The sequence below is a fragment of the Sorex fumeus genome, unplaced genomic scaffold, assembly GCF_029834395.1.
Source record: "Sorex fumeus unplaced genomic scaffold, SorFum_2.1 ptg000122l, whole genome shotgun sequence".
Classification (NCBI taxonomy): domain Eukaryota; kingdom Metazoa; phylum Chordata; class Mammalia; order Eulipotyphla; family Soricidae; genus Sorex; species Sorex fumeus.
Window position 1 is genome coordinate 2573585 of NW_026606179.1, and position 13687 is coordinate 2587271.

The 13687-nt window shown below is 54.0% G+C and overlaps 1 protein-coding gene across 1 annotated transcript in view; it reads left to right on the forward strand.

The window, feature by feature from the left end:
• MYO15A (myosin XVA) overlaps positions 1-13687 on the forward strand; it is a 53281-nt gene that overhangs the window by 10206 nt on the left and 29388 nt on the right. Inside the window, exons 8-27 of the mRNA XM_056137159.1 lie at positions 99-202; positions 302-365; positions 2002-2115; positions 2574-2735; positions 4922-5035; positions 5399-5457; positions 5539-5662; positions 6521-6616; positions 7151-7282; positions 7651-7776; positions 8782-8859; positions 9519-9664; positions 9783-9828; positions 10022-10146; positions 11259-11376; positions 11497-11672; positions 12122-12212; positions 12889-12921; positions 13024-13105; positions 13181-13311. Coding sequence (XP_055993134.1) covers positions 99-202; positions 302-365; positions 2002-2115; positions 2574-2735; positions 4922-5035; positions 5399-5457; positions 5539-5662; positions 6521-6616; positions 7151-7282; positions 7651-7776; positions 8782-8859; positions 9519-9664; positions 9783-9828; positions 10022-10146; positions 11259-11376; positions 11497-11672; positions 12122-12212; positions 12889-12921; positions 13024-13105; positions 13181-13311 — 2121 coding nt within the window. The remainder of the gene's footprint in view (positions 1-98; positions 203-301; positions 366-2001; positions 2116-2573; positions 2736-4921; positions 5036-5398; positions 5458-5538; positions 5663-6520; positions 6617-7150; positions 7283-7650; positions 7777-8781; positions 8860-9518; positions 9665-9782; positions 9829-10021; positions 10147-11258; positions 11377-11496; positions 11673-12121; positions 12213-12888; positions 12922-13023; positions 13106-13180; positions 13312-13687) is intronic.

Sequence of the window (13687 nt, forward strand, 5' to 3'; positions counted from 1 at the left end):
GATTTTTTGGGAGATGTGTCTGGGAATAATCTAGGGGTGGCCCCAGTCATGCTCGACAAGCCAAACCCCAGAACAATGATCATATCTTGTGGGGCCAGATCCTGGAAGCTACACCCCTCCTGGAGTCATTTGGTAATGCCAAAACCGTCAGGAATGACAACTCTAGCCGCTTTGGGAAGTTCATGGAGATCTTTCTGGAAGGGTGAGTGTGACAGCAAAGGGGCTTATAGAGGCCTTGCTATACTTCCCATGAGCCAGGGTAGCTCCCTCTAAGCGTGTGAGCTGACTGTGCCCCTTCCAGGGGTGTGATCTCTGGTGCCATAACCTCCCAATACCTCCTGGAGAAGTCTAGGATCGTGTTTCAGGTGAGTCAGACCCTCCTGGATCTTGGAGGAGACACCACCTAGGGGTGGGGTGGGGGGGGGGAGGAGGCAGGGGGGGAATGGGGCTTGCAGAATCTGGGGATGAGGAGCCTGGCAACTGCAGGGCTGAATGAAGGCCAGGTCTGTGTGTCTGAGTGTCTGTGGGTCTGTCTGAGCATACGGCCTGCTCCTTCCCTCCCAGCAAAGCCACACCGGAATTTTCCTCAGTGCTTGTGTACCCTCTTGTATCAACTACTCTTCCCCGCATACCAAACCCCTCACCTTGGGAGATGGCTCCAGTAGTGAAGCACAGGGTGGGTACATGTGTGGCTGGGAGTTTGATGGCCTGAACAGCATATTTCAGAGTATGCACCGAGCACCCCAAACATCACCAGTCCTGAGTACTGAGCTGGTAGGCCTGGGTCACCAGGTGGAACATTGGAAGAGGTGACCCCTATTCAAAACCAAAACCAAAAACACAGAGGCTGAAGCAATAGTACAGTGAGTAGGGCATTTGCCTTGCATGTGGCCTACCCAGGTTCGATCCCTGGTACCCCATATGGTCCCCCGAGCACTGCCAGGTGCTCATTTGCCTATTTGTATTCCTGAGTGCAGAGCCAGGAGTAACCCCTGACCATCACAAGTTGTGTCTCAAAACCAACCAAACAACAACCCAAAAGCACAGGCTTTGTCTGAAGCCCTAGAAGCAAAAAAATAATAAATTGGGGCTGGAGCAATAGCACAGCAGGTAGGGCGTTTGCCTTGCACACAGCTGACCCAGGTTCGATTCCCAGCATCCCATATGGTCCCCTGAGCACCGCGAGGGGTAATTCCTGAGTGCAGAGCCAGGAGTAACCCCTGTGGATCGCCAGGTGTGACCCAAAAAGCAAATAAATAAATAGAGGCTGGGGAAGCAGCTCTCTTTATAAAGCTCCATGCATGCCTTTGCCACTCAGCTTTCTCCAGCCAGGCCACTTCTCACCAGCAGGTTTTGTTTTGTTTTGTTTGGAGGCAACATTAGGTGGTGCTCAGGGCTTATTCAGGGCTCTGAGCTCAGGGATTACTCCTGGTGGACTCTGGAGACCATATAGGATGCCAGGGATGAAACCCGGGTCGAGGCATACAAGGCAAACGCCCTACCTGCTGTACTATCTCTGGCCCACTAGCAGGTATACTTGGTTTCATGCTACGTTTTGCTGAATGTCTCTCTTCCAGAAGAGGCTTTGGGGCTTTCCTCTGCTTTGCTTCCAGCTATGTGGCAAGGTCCTGGAACAGAACCTTGCACTCAGCAAGTACTCACCTTCCACCGCCCGCCAAGTGAATTGTACCAAGAGACCCCTGGGCACAGCTGGGCTATGGACACACATGTACCTAGGCATGCATGACCCAGGCATGTCTGAGAAGGGCCTCTTGTGTTTCTCCAATCCCAGTAAAATCTTGCCCAGAGTCCTTCCTTGCCAGTGTGCCAGGGCTTCTTCAGGCCAGCCCACAACCCAGCAGGTGCCAGCCAGATGGTGATCACACGGTCTCACCTGCAAGCCTTTATGTGTGTTTGTGTTTATGAGGATAACTGAGCCTACATGTATCAGGGGTGACCTGGGGGGGGCTCCCTCTGTGCACCCACCCCTTCACTCTGCAGGCCAAGAATGAGAGGAACTACCACATTTTCTATGAGCTGCTGGCCGGCCTGCCTGCCCAGCTCCGGCAAGCCTTCAGCCTTCAGGAGGCAGAAACCTACTACTATCTGAACCAGGTGAGCTCCGGCATACCTGAGGGCCACGCCCTGTGCCCCGTCAACCTGGTTTGTCAGATAGCTGAGCCTTGGTATCCTAAAGACTAGCAAAGGTCACAGAGGTTTGAGATGGGATTTAGGGTGCCAAGTGTCTAGTATCCAAAGCAAGAGGAATGACACCAACTCAACTCTTCTCTGGAGCCTTGAACAAAGCTAAGCAGTCTAGAGACGCTAAATATCCCTCACTTCCTCCTGTGTAAAATGGGGCATACCAGGACTTCTTTGGGGGGTGTAGTTATGGTTAAATGAAGACGTGTATGTGAGCATTTAGCACAGAACCTGGTATGATGGTTCTCCTGCCAGGAAAATGGAACAGGAACTGCAATGGGCAGCTCAGGCCAGACACTGGGTGGGGGTCCTGCCTGCCACACCTTGCCTCTGACCTCTGACTTCTTCCTTCTGTCCTCTGCCCTTTCCAGGGAGGGAACTGTGAGATCTCAGGGAAGAGCGACGCCGATGACTTCCGCCGGCTCCTGGCAGCCATGGAGGTGCTGGGCTTCAGTGGGGAGGACCAGGACAGCATCTTCCGCATCTTGGCCTCCATCCTGCACCTAGGCAATGTGTACTTTGAGAAGTATGAGGTGTGAGCATACCACAGACATCTTTTTTAGTTGTCAGACTTGTTGTTATTGTGTTTGGCACATCAACTACGCCACGGGGAGTTTGCCAGGCTCTGCTGTGCAGGTGAGATACTCTTGGTAGCTTGCCAGGCTCTCCAAGAGGGATGGAGGAATCGAACCCGGGTTGGCCATGTGCAAGGTAAACACCCTACCCACTGTGCTATCGCTCCAGCCCATATATATATAACACGTAAAAGGTAAAAAGTAAAGGCCCTCCCATTGATCATCGATTTGCTCGAGCGGGCCCAGTAACGTCTCCATTGGAGACAACAATGTTACTGTGTCTGGCATATCGAATACTCTCGGTAGCTTGCTGGGCTCTCCGAGAGGGGCAGAGGAATCGAACTCGGGTCGGCCATGTTGGCTGCTTGTAAGGCAAATGCCCTACAGCTGTGCTATCGCTCCAGCGATACATTTTTTTGGTTTGGAGGAGCCACCTTTGGTGGTGTTCAATGGCTACTCCCATCTCTGTGCTGAGGAATCACTCCTAGGAGTGCTCAGGGGACCAGATGTTTCCAGGGTGGAATCCAGCCTCCTGAATGCAAAGCTTGTACTCAGCTCATTTACCTCTTGCTCTGGCCATTCAAAATTAATATTTTTTTCCAAGAATTTATAAATTTTCTTTGCATATTGTAGATGTTCATTTCTAGGAATACTATCTCAAATTATAGAGCAGCTGTATTTAACTTTGTTAAGTTTTATGGGTTTTGTGTTTTTTTTTTTCTTTTTGGGTCACACCCAGTGTTGCTCATGGGTTACTTCTGGCTCTGCATTCAGGAATTACTCCTGGCGGTGCTCAGGGACCATATGGGATGCTGGGAATCGAACTTGGGTTGCTGTGTGCAAGGCAGACACCTTACCCACTATGCTATCGCTCCAGCCCCATGTGCATTTTCTTTTAACATTTAAACCCATGATTAATCAGGAATTTTGTCCAATAAAGTGTTAGGTCACCGTCACTGTCACTGTCACTGTCCTCCCATTGTTCATCGATTTGCTCAAGTGGGCCCAGTAACGTCTCCATTGTGACACTTGTAACTGTGTTTGGCATATCGAATATGTCACGGTTAACTTGCCAGGCTTTGCCGTGCAGGGAAGATACTCTTGGTAGCTTGCCGGGCTCTCTGAGAGGGGCGGAGTAATCGAACTTGGGTTGGCCATCTTGGCTGCATGCAAGACAAATGCCCTACCTGCTGTGCTGTCGCTCCAGCCCAAAGTGTTAGGTAGAAATCTAATTTCTTCCCAACTGCCTCATGGTTACTCAGTCTTCTAATTTGACATATGGCTGGAGCGATAGCACAGCGGTAGGGCATTTGCCTTGCACGCAGCCAACATGGCCAACCCGAGTTCGATTCCTTTGCCCCTCTCAGAGGGCCTGGCAAGCTACTGAGAGTATCTTGCCCACACGGCAGAGCCTGGCAAGCTCCCTGTGACGTATTCGATATGCCAGACACAGTAACAACAAAGTTTCCAATGGAGATGTTACTGGGCCCGCTCGAGCAAATCAATGATCAACGGGAGGGCCTTTAATTAATAATAATTAAATTTCTATGTACGGTCTTGTTTAACTCCAAATTTTCTGTTTTGCCTTGTTTATTTCTGAATTATATATCTATCGCTGCACTGTCTTAATTATTGGCTTTGTTGTGTTTTATCCCTTGTATTACTCTATTTTGAAATTTCCCTGGATATTATATCTTGTTTATATATTTTGGGTTTTATGTGTTGTTGTGTTGGGTTTTGGGCCACACCCAGTTCTCAGAGCTTACTCCTGGCTCTGCATGCAGGGGTCACTCCTGGCAGGCTTGGGGAGCCTTATGGGGTGTTGGAGATTGAGCCCAGGTCTGCTGTGATGAAGGGCAGTGCCCTACCTGCTATATTATCTCGCCATCCCCGGCTTTTATGTTTTGTTTTGAGGACACACCCAGTGGTATTTGGAGGCTGCCCACCAGCGTAGTGCTGAGGGAGTTGCTCTCAGCAGAACTGGGGGTGCACGCAGCTGCCGGGGTGAGATACAGGCCTCACACTTGTGAAGCAAGCGCTCTGGCCTGTTGAGCCGCTGCTCTGCCCTTACATAGTTTTTAAAAATGTGAACTTTAAACTCAGTTTCTTTCTGTCAAAACCCACTCCCGTTGGTATTTACACAGACAGGTGCCCAGGAGGTGGCCTCGGTGGTGAGTGCCCGTGAGATCCAGGCCGTGGCGGAGCTGCTGCAGATCTCCCCTGAGGGCCTGCAGAAAGCCATCACCTTCAAAGTGACCGTGAGTCCCTCACACCCAGCACTCCAGGCCTGGGCCTCCAGCCAGGTCAAATAGAACCACCCTTTGGAGACGACCCCTTCCCTCTCCTCCTCCCCTTGCCCCACCGTTCTGGTTGGATCTTCGGTCCCAAGAGGCATGAGACTCCCCATTCCCACCTCCGCATAGACTGTTCCCTCTGCCTGGAGTGCTCGCCCCTTTTGCCCACCCAGTTCTCCAAGGCTTAGTGTATGGGTGCCCCCTCCCTGTCCAGGGAGTGTCCATGCCTGAGGTCATCGCAGCAAGTCTCTGCACCCCACTGTCCCATCCCCTGGGGGCTCCCTGGGGTCTGTGTCACCAGCACTGAGAAGCCATGGCTTTCCCCAGGAGACAATGCGAGAAAAGATCTTCACGCCCCTGACTGTGGAAAGCGCCGTGGATGCCCGGTGAGGCCACAGCTGCTCCTACTGAGCCCGCAGACACCCACAGCCCTGGCTGAGCCCCACTCACCCACCTCTCTCCCCCAGGGATGCTATTGCCAAAGTTTTGTATGCTCTGTTGTTCGGCTGGCTCATCACCAGGGTCAATGCCCTGGTGTCCCCACAGCAGGACACGCTGTCCATTGCCATCCTGGACATCTATGGCTTCGAGGTGGGACTCTGTGTGTGGATGAGGGAAGGGGGACCCAAGACCTCCCTTAGGTCTTTGCCTGCACATGCCCTGTTATCTGTCAGGAGCCCCTCCCAGCTTAGCGTCTCCCTTGTCTCCCATATTCCACTCACCCACAGTGCTCCTGCAGTCCCCAAATGCCAGGGCCTGGACAGGGCAATGCCAAGGACACCACAGAGAACCAGACTTGGATCCCGCCCTCAGGGAGCCTCCATGTGGGATTTGGTGGGGGTGGGGGACAGACACTGACAAGCAAATGTGATCAGGAGCACGGCAGAGGCAGCCTGGTGCTAGAGGAGTTTACTTTTAGTTTGGTGACACCCCCCACTTTTTTTTTTAAGTAACAGCTAATATCTACATGGCTCTTATTATGCGGCAGATTTTGTTTGTCATATGTTATTAATGAGTCCTTCCATATTATGAGGAAGTGTTACTCTCCCCGTTTCTCCTGGGAAACAGACACAGAGGGGTTGTCTGAGATCACATGTTCAGAGCATTGAAACCCAGAGAAGATTCCAGAGCTGGATCTTCAGCTGTTGGACTCTCCCCTCTGTGGAGAGGCCACAGTAGGAGGTTCTGAGCAGGGCGTGGGAGGCGCATCAGCTTTCTGTTTGTTATACTTGTTTTTATTTTTGAACTTTCCATGTGCAAGCCAGATACCCTGCCATCGAACCACTTTCTTAGGGCCCTCGCTTTCTGAAGCTGTGGCCATGGAGGGCAGGGAGGACATTGCCCCTGAGCTGGAGGGTGGGCAGGGCTCTTGGGCCAGGACAAATGACCTGCTGGGTAAGACCACCGCCCAGCCTCATGTCTACCCACCGCTAACCGCACCGCCCGCAGGACCTGAGCTTCAACAGTTTCGAGCAGCTGTGCATCAACTACGCTAATGAGAACCTTCAATACCTTTTTAACAAGATTGTCTTCCAGGAGGAGCAGGTGAGCAGCAGCCTGCCTCCGGCCCACTTGCTGGGGGCCCTCCTTGGCCACAGACAAGCTCTTCCAGCTCTTTTGTTTTCTTTTAGTTTGGTTTGGTTTGGGTTTTTGTTGACTTGGGGGCCATGCTCAGTGGGACTCTGGGCTTACTCCTGGTCCTGAACTCAGAGCTCATTCCTGGTGATTATCAGGGGTGCCTCGGGTGGAATCCAGATCAGCATGTGCAAGGCAAATGCCCCACCTGCTGTACTCTCTTGGCTCTTTAAGGGCATCTCTGAGTGGTCTATAGGTGGATGGCAGGAGAGACTTCTAAGAGGGGTCCCTGAGCGTCGGAGGCCTAGTGGGAGGGTACTGAGGTGTTGGGCAGTCCTCCTTGCCCTCTGCAGGGCCTGTAGCTGTTGCTAGGACACAAGCCTCCTGTGCTGGGAGCTGCACAAACAGATGCCCCTGGCCAGGCCCTCCCTGGGGGAATCAAGTTGAGGGGCTGGGCGAGTGGCCCTAGAAGTGTCTGGGAGGCTGGTCCCCGGCTGCCCACAGGAGGAGTACATCCGGGAGCAGATAGACTGGCGTGAGATCACCTTTGCCGACAATCAGCCTTGCATCAACCTCATCTCACTGAAGCCTTATGGCATCCTGCGCATCCTGGACGACCAGTGCTGCTTCCCACAGGTGACCTGCGGGCCTGGGAGCCTGGCCACTCACTCGGTGTCGCTAAGCCTGTGTCCTGCATTGCTCTTAGCCCTGCCTGGGACTGGGGGCACGGGACGCCCAACCTCTCTCTCCTGTCAGAGATCACTGAGGCTGGGTCAGGCCACAACAGTTTGAAAACACCATCGTATAGAGTTCTGACGCGGGAGGGGGAACGGGGCTACGGAAGAGAGCCTGGGCTGCTGCCTGGTGGGGAGGCAGCTGGCCAACGAGCCAGACGCCCGTCTGCCAGTGCTGTTGGCCTCCTCACCCTTGGTGTCGGCCATGAGACCAGGAGTAGAGTACCCCGATACCCCACCCTCCTACCACTGACCCTCCTTTGCCCTCAGGCCACAGATCATACATTTCTGCAGAAATGCCATTACCATCATGGCGCCAACCCACTGTACTCCAAACCCAAGATGCCACTGCCTGAATTTACTGTCAAGCACTATGCGGGCAGAGTCACCTACCAGGTGAGCCCCAAGAGGACCTGCGCCTGTCTGGAGCTGCGGGTCCCCACTGGATTTCATACTCTTGTACCCGCCTCCACATCTGACCCTGCCAGGGTGGCCTTGGCTAAAATGCCTTACCTCTCTGGGCCTTGATTTTCTCATCTGGAGGGATAATGATAGTACCCATCTCTGGATCAGAGACATGGTACAGCGGATAGGGCATTATATGAGGTCGACCTGGCCCCATCTAATCCACCCCATATGGTCCCCCCGGGCACCACCAGGAGTGATCCCAAAGCACAGAGCCAGGAGCGGGCCCTGAGAACCACAGTAAATAAATAATAGTGCGCATCTCTAGGGGTGATTGTGTCAAATTTAGAGCTAAGCCTGGTTTAATAGTGGGAAGCAGTTATCAATATGATAGCACTTAGCTCTGTCCTCCCATTGTTCGTCGATTTGCTTGAGCGGGCACCAGTAACGTCTCACAACAAATTGTGAGACTTGTTGTTACTGTTTTTGGCATATTGAATATGCCGTGGGGAGCTTGCCAGGCTTTACCATGCGGGCGAGATGCTCTTGGTAGCTTGCTGGGCTCTCCGAGAGGGGCGGAGGAATCGAACCTGCGTCGGCCATGTGCAAGGCAAGGCAAATGCCCTACCCACTGTGCTATCACTCAAGCCCATCAGTATCACTACTCTCTGAAGCACATTTCTGCCCTGGGGGTACCTATACCTCAGTTTTGAACTGGGCCTCACCTTCCTCACCTGTAGAATGGGCATGAGGCAGTGTCTTTTGTTGAAGATGGGATCAGACCCAGACTGGTCATATCACCTAGCTAAAGGACCTTCCCCTAAGTCAAGGGACAGGAGGAAAAGGGACCAGACCATCCTGGGGGCATTAGTCAGGGTTACTCAGGGGGCAGGCAGGCTGGTGTGCACTGGGGTGGGTTTCCCTTCACCTTGGCTCTCATGAATGATGGGGTGGGGTGGCCTCCACCTGAGATACCCCCTTGTGTCCCCATAACAGGTGCACAAGTTCCTGGACAAGAATCATGACCAGGTGCGCCAGGATGTGCTGGACTTGTTTGTGCGGAGCCGGACTCGGGTGAGTGAGCCTGGTCCCACCTGGAGCACCTACTGCAGACAGGCCCTGTCCTGACCCTTTACTTCCGCCCCACTGCCAGACTGCCTCAGCCCTCACCTAACCCTGAACTGGCCAGCCTTGCTCAGTCCATCTGTCCCTGCTCCCTCAAGTCCCCACCCAACCCTGTTCAGTCCCACTGACTCGCCAGGATATTCTTGTGAGCCCTCTCTGAGCCCCAGCCACTACTGCTGAGCTCTGTTCTGCTTTCCCAGAACCTTCCTCAGCCCTGACCCTGAGCAGGGTTTGGGGGGCTTCATTGGGATTTCTTGGACTCTGGAGGATGCCACAACTCAGTCTTGCTACCCAGAATAGAGCACAAGCCTGGTGCTCCACCCATACCCTGCCTAACTTCCTCCTCTGACTAACGGCCACCACGGAGCACTGGACCACACATGGAAGGAAACCACATGGGCTCCGCTGAAGGGCCAAGCACCTGGCCCTTGGGGCTGTGTGCACTGGGAAGACAGTGGCCTTGCAGAAGGGACAGGCAGGATCAGAGAGGCTCGTGTTCTCCCTTGAGCAGGAGGCCCAACTTCTTTCACTCTATCTCTGCCTCTCCTTCCCCCTTTGTCTCTGTCTCGGTGCTGACCACCGCACTGCCTGCTGCTCGCGCTGCCCAGGTCGTAGCACACCTCTTCTCCAGCCATGCCCTACAGAGCCCTCAGCGCCTGGGCAAGAGCAGCTCTGTCACTCGGCTCCACAAGGCACACACAGTGGCAGCCAAGTTCCAGCAGTCACTCCTGGATCTGGTGGAAAAGATGGAGCGGTGAGTGCAGTGGGCACATGGGTACACATGCCTTGGTCTCAGCCCAGGACTGTCAGCCAGAGGACACTGCCCTTCCCTGGAGCCTCATGCTGCCCTCATCCCACCCTTCCTTCCCCAGGTGTAACCCCTTGTTCGTGCGTTGCCTGAAGCCTAACCACAAGAAGGTAAATGATACCAGAGGCCCCTGGGAGACCCGTGTCTTTCCCCGCATGCTGTGCTGCTTTGGGTGGGTGGCTTTGCCTTTCTGGGGCTCCACCCACCCAGCCCTCCATAGGGTCTATTCAGCACTGGCAGCGTCCTTGGTCCAGGTCGGGCCCGTGTGCAGACTAGCAGACTCTATCTGGGTCCTCCCCTCAGGAGCCTGGCCTTTTTGAGCCCGATGTGGTCATGACACAGCTGCGCTATTCAGGGGTACTGGAGACTGTGCGGATCCGCAAGGAGGGCTTCCCGGTGCGGCTGCCCTTCCAGCTCTTCATAGACAGGTACCTCCATCAGGGTGGTTTCTGGGCTCCACAGACCATGACTCGGCCCCTCTCCCCAGGGTCCCAGGAAGAACAGAGTTTGCATTGCACAGCAGCTCAGGCGTGCACCACAAGGGACCACTGCATGCGGCTCAAGGGTGGTGGGCATCGTAATGGACTGCAGTATTTCAGTTTGACTTTATCCAGGAAAAATGCCCAAGGACAATTTTAATCACTGTTACAAGTTACCAGCAGGTGGCAGTAAAATGTCTTTGTCAACCATAATTACTTATTACTATTTTCTGACACCTACTAGTCTTTTATTTATTTTTCCAAAACAGAAAGGATTTATTTCCAAAGATTCTTTTTGTACTAAAAGTGAAAATGCTGTTACAATCTCAGTGTAAGTAGTAGTCACAAATGATTCACTCCACAATCAGAATTATTTATGCTACAAATTTTGCATGAGAATCTAACTGTGCTTGTTAAAATTTGTCAGGGTTTCATTCCTCAAGCTGGATTTTCAAGAGGGACGACATGGGTGACTGTTGAGGGATCTGTTCTTTGGATGTGGGGAATCTGGGTTAGGTTTGGTTTTTAGTCACAGCAGCATTTCAGAAACAAACACAACAAAGCAGCTCCCAAATCCCTGTGCAGTCTGACCAAGACCCAACAGCTCTCTTTTCTTGACCTTCATTTGGAATTTTAATCACTTTCTTCATCATCTATTTCCTTCTTCCTCTTTTTACCTTACCTGCTTTCTTCCTCCTCTTCACCATCCTTTTCATCTTTATCAGCCTCTCCATCCTATCCAAAATCTTCCACTCTAACTTCATTCATTTCCATCCACTTCCTCTCTGTATCTTCTACTTAAAACGTCACCCTCTTCTTCATCGTACTCCTCTTCTTTCTTCCTATCTTTTTCCCTTTTCCTGCTCTTCATCTGCCAAACTTCTCGATGTCACGGCCTGCCGTGGCCTCTTGGTCAGGACCAGGAGCATCTGAGCACTCAGAGGCAGATTGAGTCTCTCTCTGATTAGAGCTGCTACGGGTCCCCCACAACTGGGGTTAGGCCACTGGAAGACAGGACGCGAGCAGGTCCTTAGCCCCAGACTGGGTCCGGGCCCTTCTAGGTATCGCTGCCTGGTGGCCCTCCAGCATGATGTTCCTGCCAGCGGGGAGGTGTGTGTGTCGGTGCTGAGTCGCCTGTGCACAGTCATGCCAAACATGTATCGTGTCGGCATCAGCAAGGTGAGGTCCTGCCCACACTGAGCACCTGGGGTCCCAAGTTCCAGGGCTCCAGAACTAGCCCCCAGGGAAACAGAAACAGCTTAGCCCTGACCTCCCATTGGTGCCTACTCCTTCCCTCAGCTCTTCCTGAAGGAGCACTTGCACCAGCTATTGGAGAGCATGCGGGAGCACGTCCTGAACCTGGCCGCCCTCACGCTGCAGCGCTGCCTCCGAGGCTTCTTTATTCACCGGCGCTTCCGCTCCCTACGCCACAAGATCATCCTGCTGCAGAGCCGGGCTCGAGGCTACCTGGCCAGGTATGGTGCAGCAGGAGTCCCGGGGCCTTGGGGGTAGTAGGGAGAGGCCAGGCCTGAATCTGGAGAGTGAGCACCTTGTTCCTAGAGGCATGCAAGCCGAGCATCAGGCCACTGTGCAAGGGGCTTTTACTTCTGTCTCTGACTCAGGACATCCTTCTGGAAGAACCCCTGGCCCTGGGGACTGAGAATTCGTCCATATTTGTCCGTCTATGAAGGACTCAACCCCTTATTTCAGGACCAAGCAACAAGCAAACCAAAATGTCTAATTTACCATGTGACCTTGGCCAAGTCACTTGGTCCTCCCTAAACTACAGTTTCCCTTGAACCTAAGGGCCTAGAGTAAAATGCGTGCATTCAGTGACCCTCTCATCCCAGTCTCCTCTCATCCCTGAAGACTCCCAGTCCCCCAATCTCTCACCCACTGAAGACTCCTTCTTCTGGGTCTCCAGGCAACGGTACCAGCAGATGAGGAGGAGTCTGGTAAAGTTCCGGTCCCTGGTGCACACCTACGTGAGCCACCGGCGCTACCTCAAGGTACAGGCCCAGCCTTTGCCCTCAGGGCACACCAGGCCCTCCCCAGTTGGGCTGAGGGAACTGCAGGGCAGGTGGGAAGGAGAGCACTTAGCATCCAGGAAGAGACTGTTGGCCTCCCAACCCTGCTCTGACACTTGCTGTGTGACCTTGGCCCCTCTGGAGCCTCTCCCCTCATCCGCCCAGGGTTAGGATGGGCTCAGTGGGCAGCAGTGCAAGACCAGGCCAGGCTCACCTTTCGTGACTGCGCCCTGTGGGAATCCGGCTGCCTTGCCCTTATTTTTTGGCACTCTCAGCCATTAAGCCAGCCATCAGAAGGCAAATGTGGTCCCCAAAGCTTTAAAGAACTGCCCAGCTTTCCCTGAAGTCCCTGTGGAGCTCTGGGTGTGGAGGAGCGGGGGTTTCCTCACCCATCTCTCAGCCTCTTCTTGGAAATGCTGCTCTGCCCCTCTGCCTCTCCCAAGGCCTTGTTCACTCCTTCAGCCCCCTCGCTTCTGTTTCTCCTTGGCTGTCTCTCTCCATTCCCTGGCTGTCTCTGCTCATCACTGAGGTGGGGGCAGATGCCTGCAGCCAGCAGGTCTGCTGGCCCGTTGCTCCTCGCGCTGGTAGAGTTGTGCTGTGCAAGCCATGCTAGCCGGTCTTACCTGGCCTGCCAGCACTCCTGCCTTCACCATCTCTCCTGCAGCTGAGGGCAGAGCAGCGGCTCCGGGAACAGGAGGTGGGTGTGGAGTCTGGGTAGCAGGAAGGGGAGAGGCGAGGAGGGGAGGCCAGCTGGTGGGGGTGTGGCGTGTCTGCCCCTCGCTCAGCACTGCCCCTCTAGGAGCTGAACAAGCGGGAGGTGGTGGCTGTGGGGCACCTGCACGTCCCAGCGGAATTGGCTGGGCTCTTGCGAGCAGCGGCAGGTAGGTAGGTCAGCGCTGGGCTGGGCTGGGCTGGACTGAGCACATCCAGTCACCTCCTGTCCACCCTCTCCACAGGCATCAGGCCAACCCAGGTGCCCCAGGTGTGCCCTGTACGGACTCCACGCCTCCAGGCTGAGCCCCGTGTCACACTGCCCCTGGACATCAACAACTACTCCATGGTCAAGTTTGTTCGATGCCACTTCAAGGTAACTGCAGGTCTGGGTGCGAACAGCCCTGGTCAGTGAGCCCTAACGGCAGAACTCACAGCCGTATGCGGTCAAGACTGGTCCCCTCAGTGGCTGATCAGGGTAGTCTGGGGTAGCCGAGGGTCAGGGATAGGGTTCAAGAAGTGGGTTAAAGAAGTGGCTCTTGGGCTGCAGAGATAGCAGGTAGGGCGTTTGCCTTGCACGCAGCTGACCCAGGTTCAATCCCCAGCATCCCATATGGTTCCCTAAGCACTGCCAGGAGTAATTCCTGAGTGCAGAGCCAGGAGTAACCCCTGAGCATTTTCTGGGTGTGACCCAAAATGCCAAAGGCTCTTTTGGCCAGTGCATCCAGAGGCTTCCTCCCTGCTCTCATTTG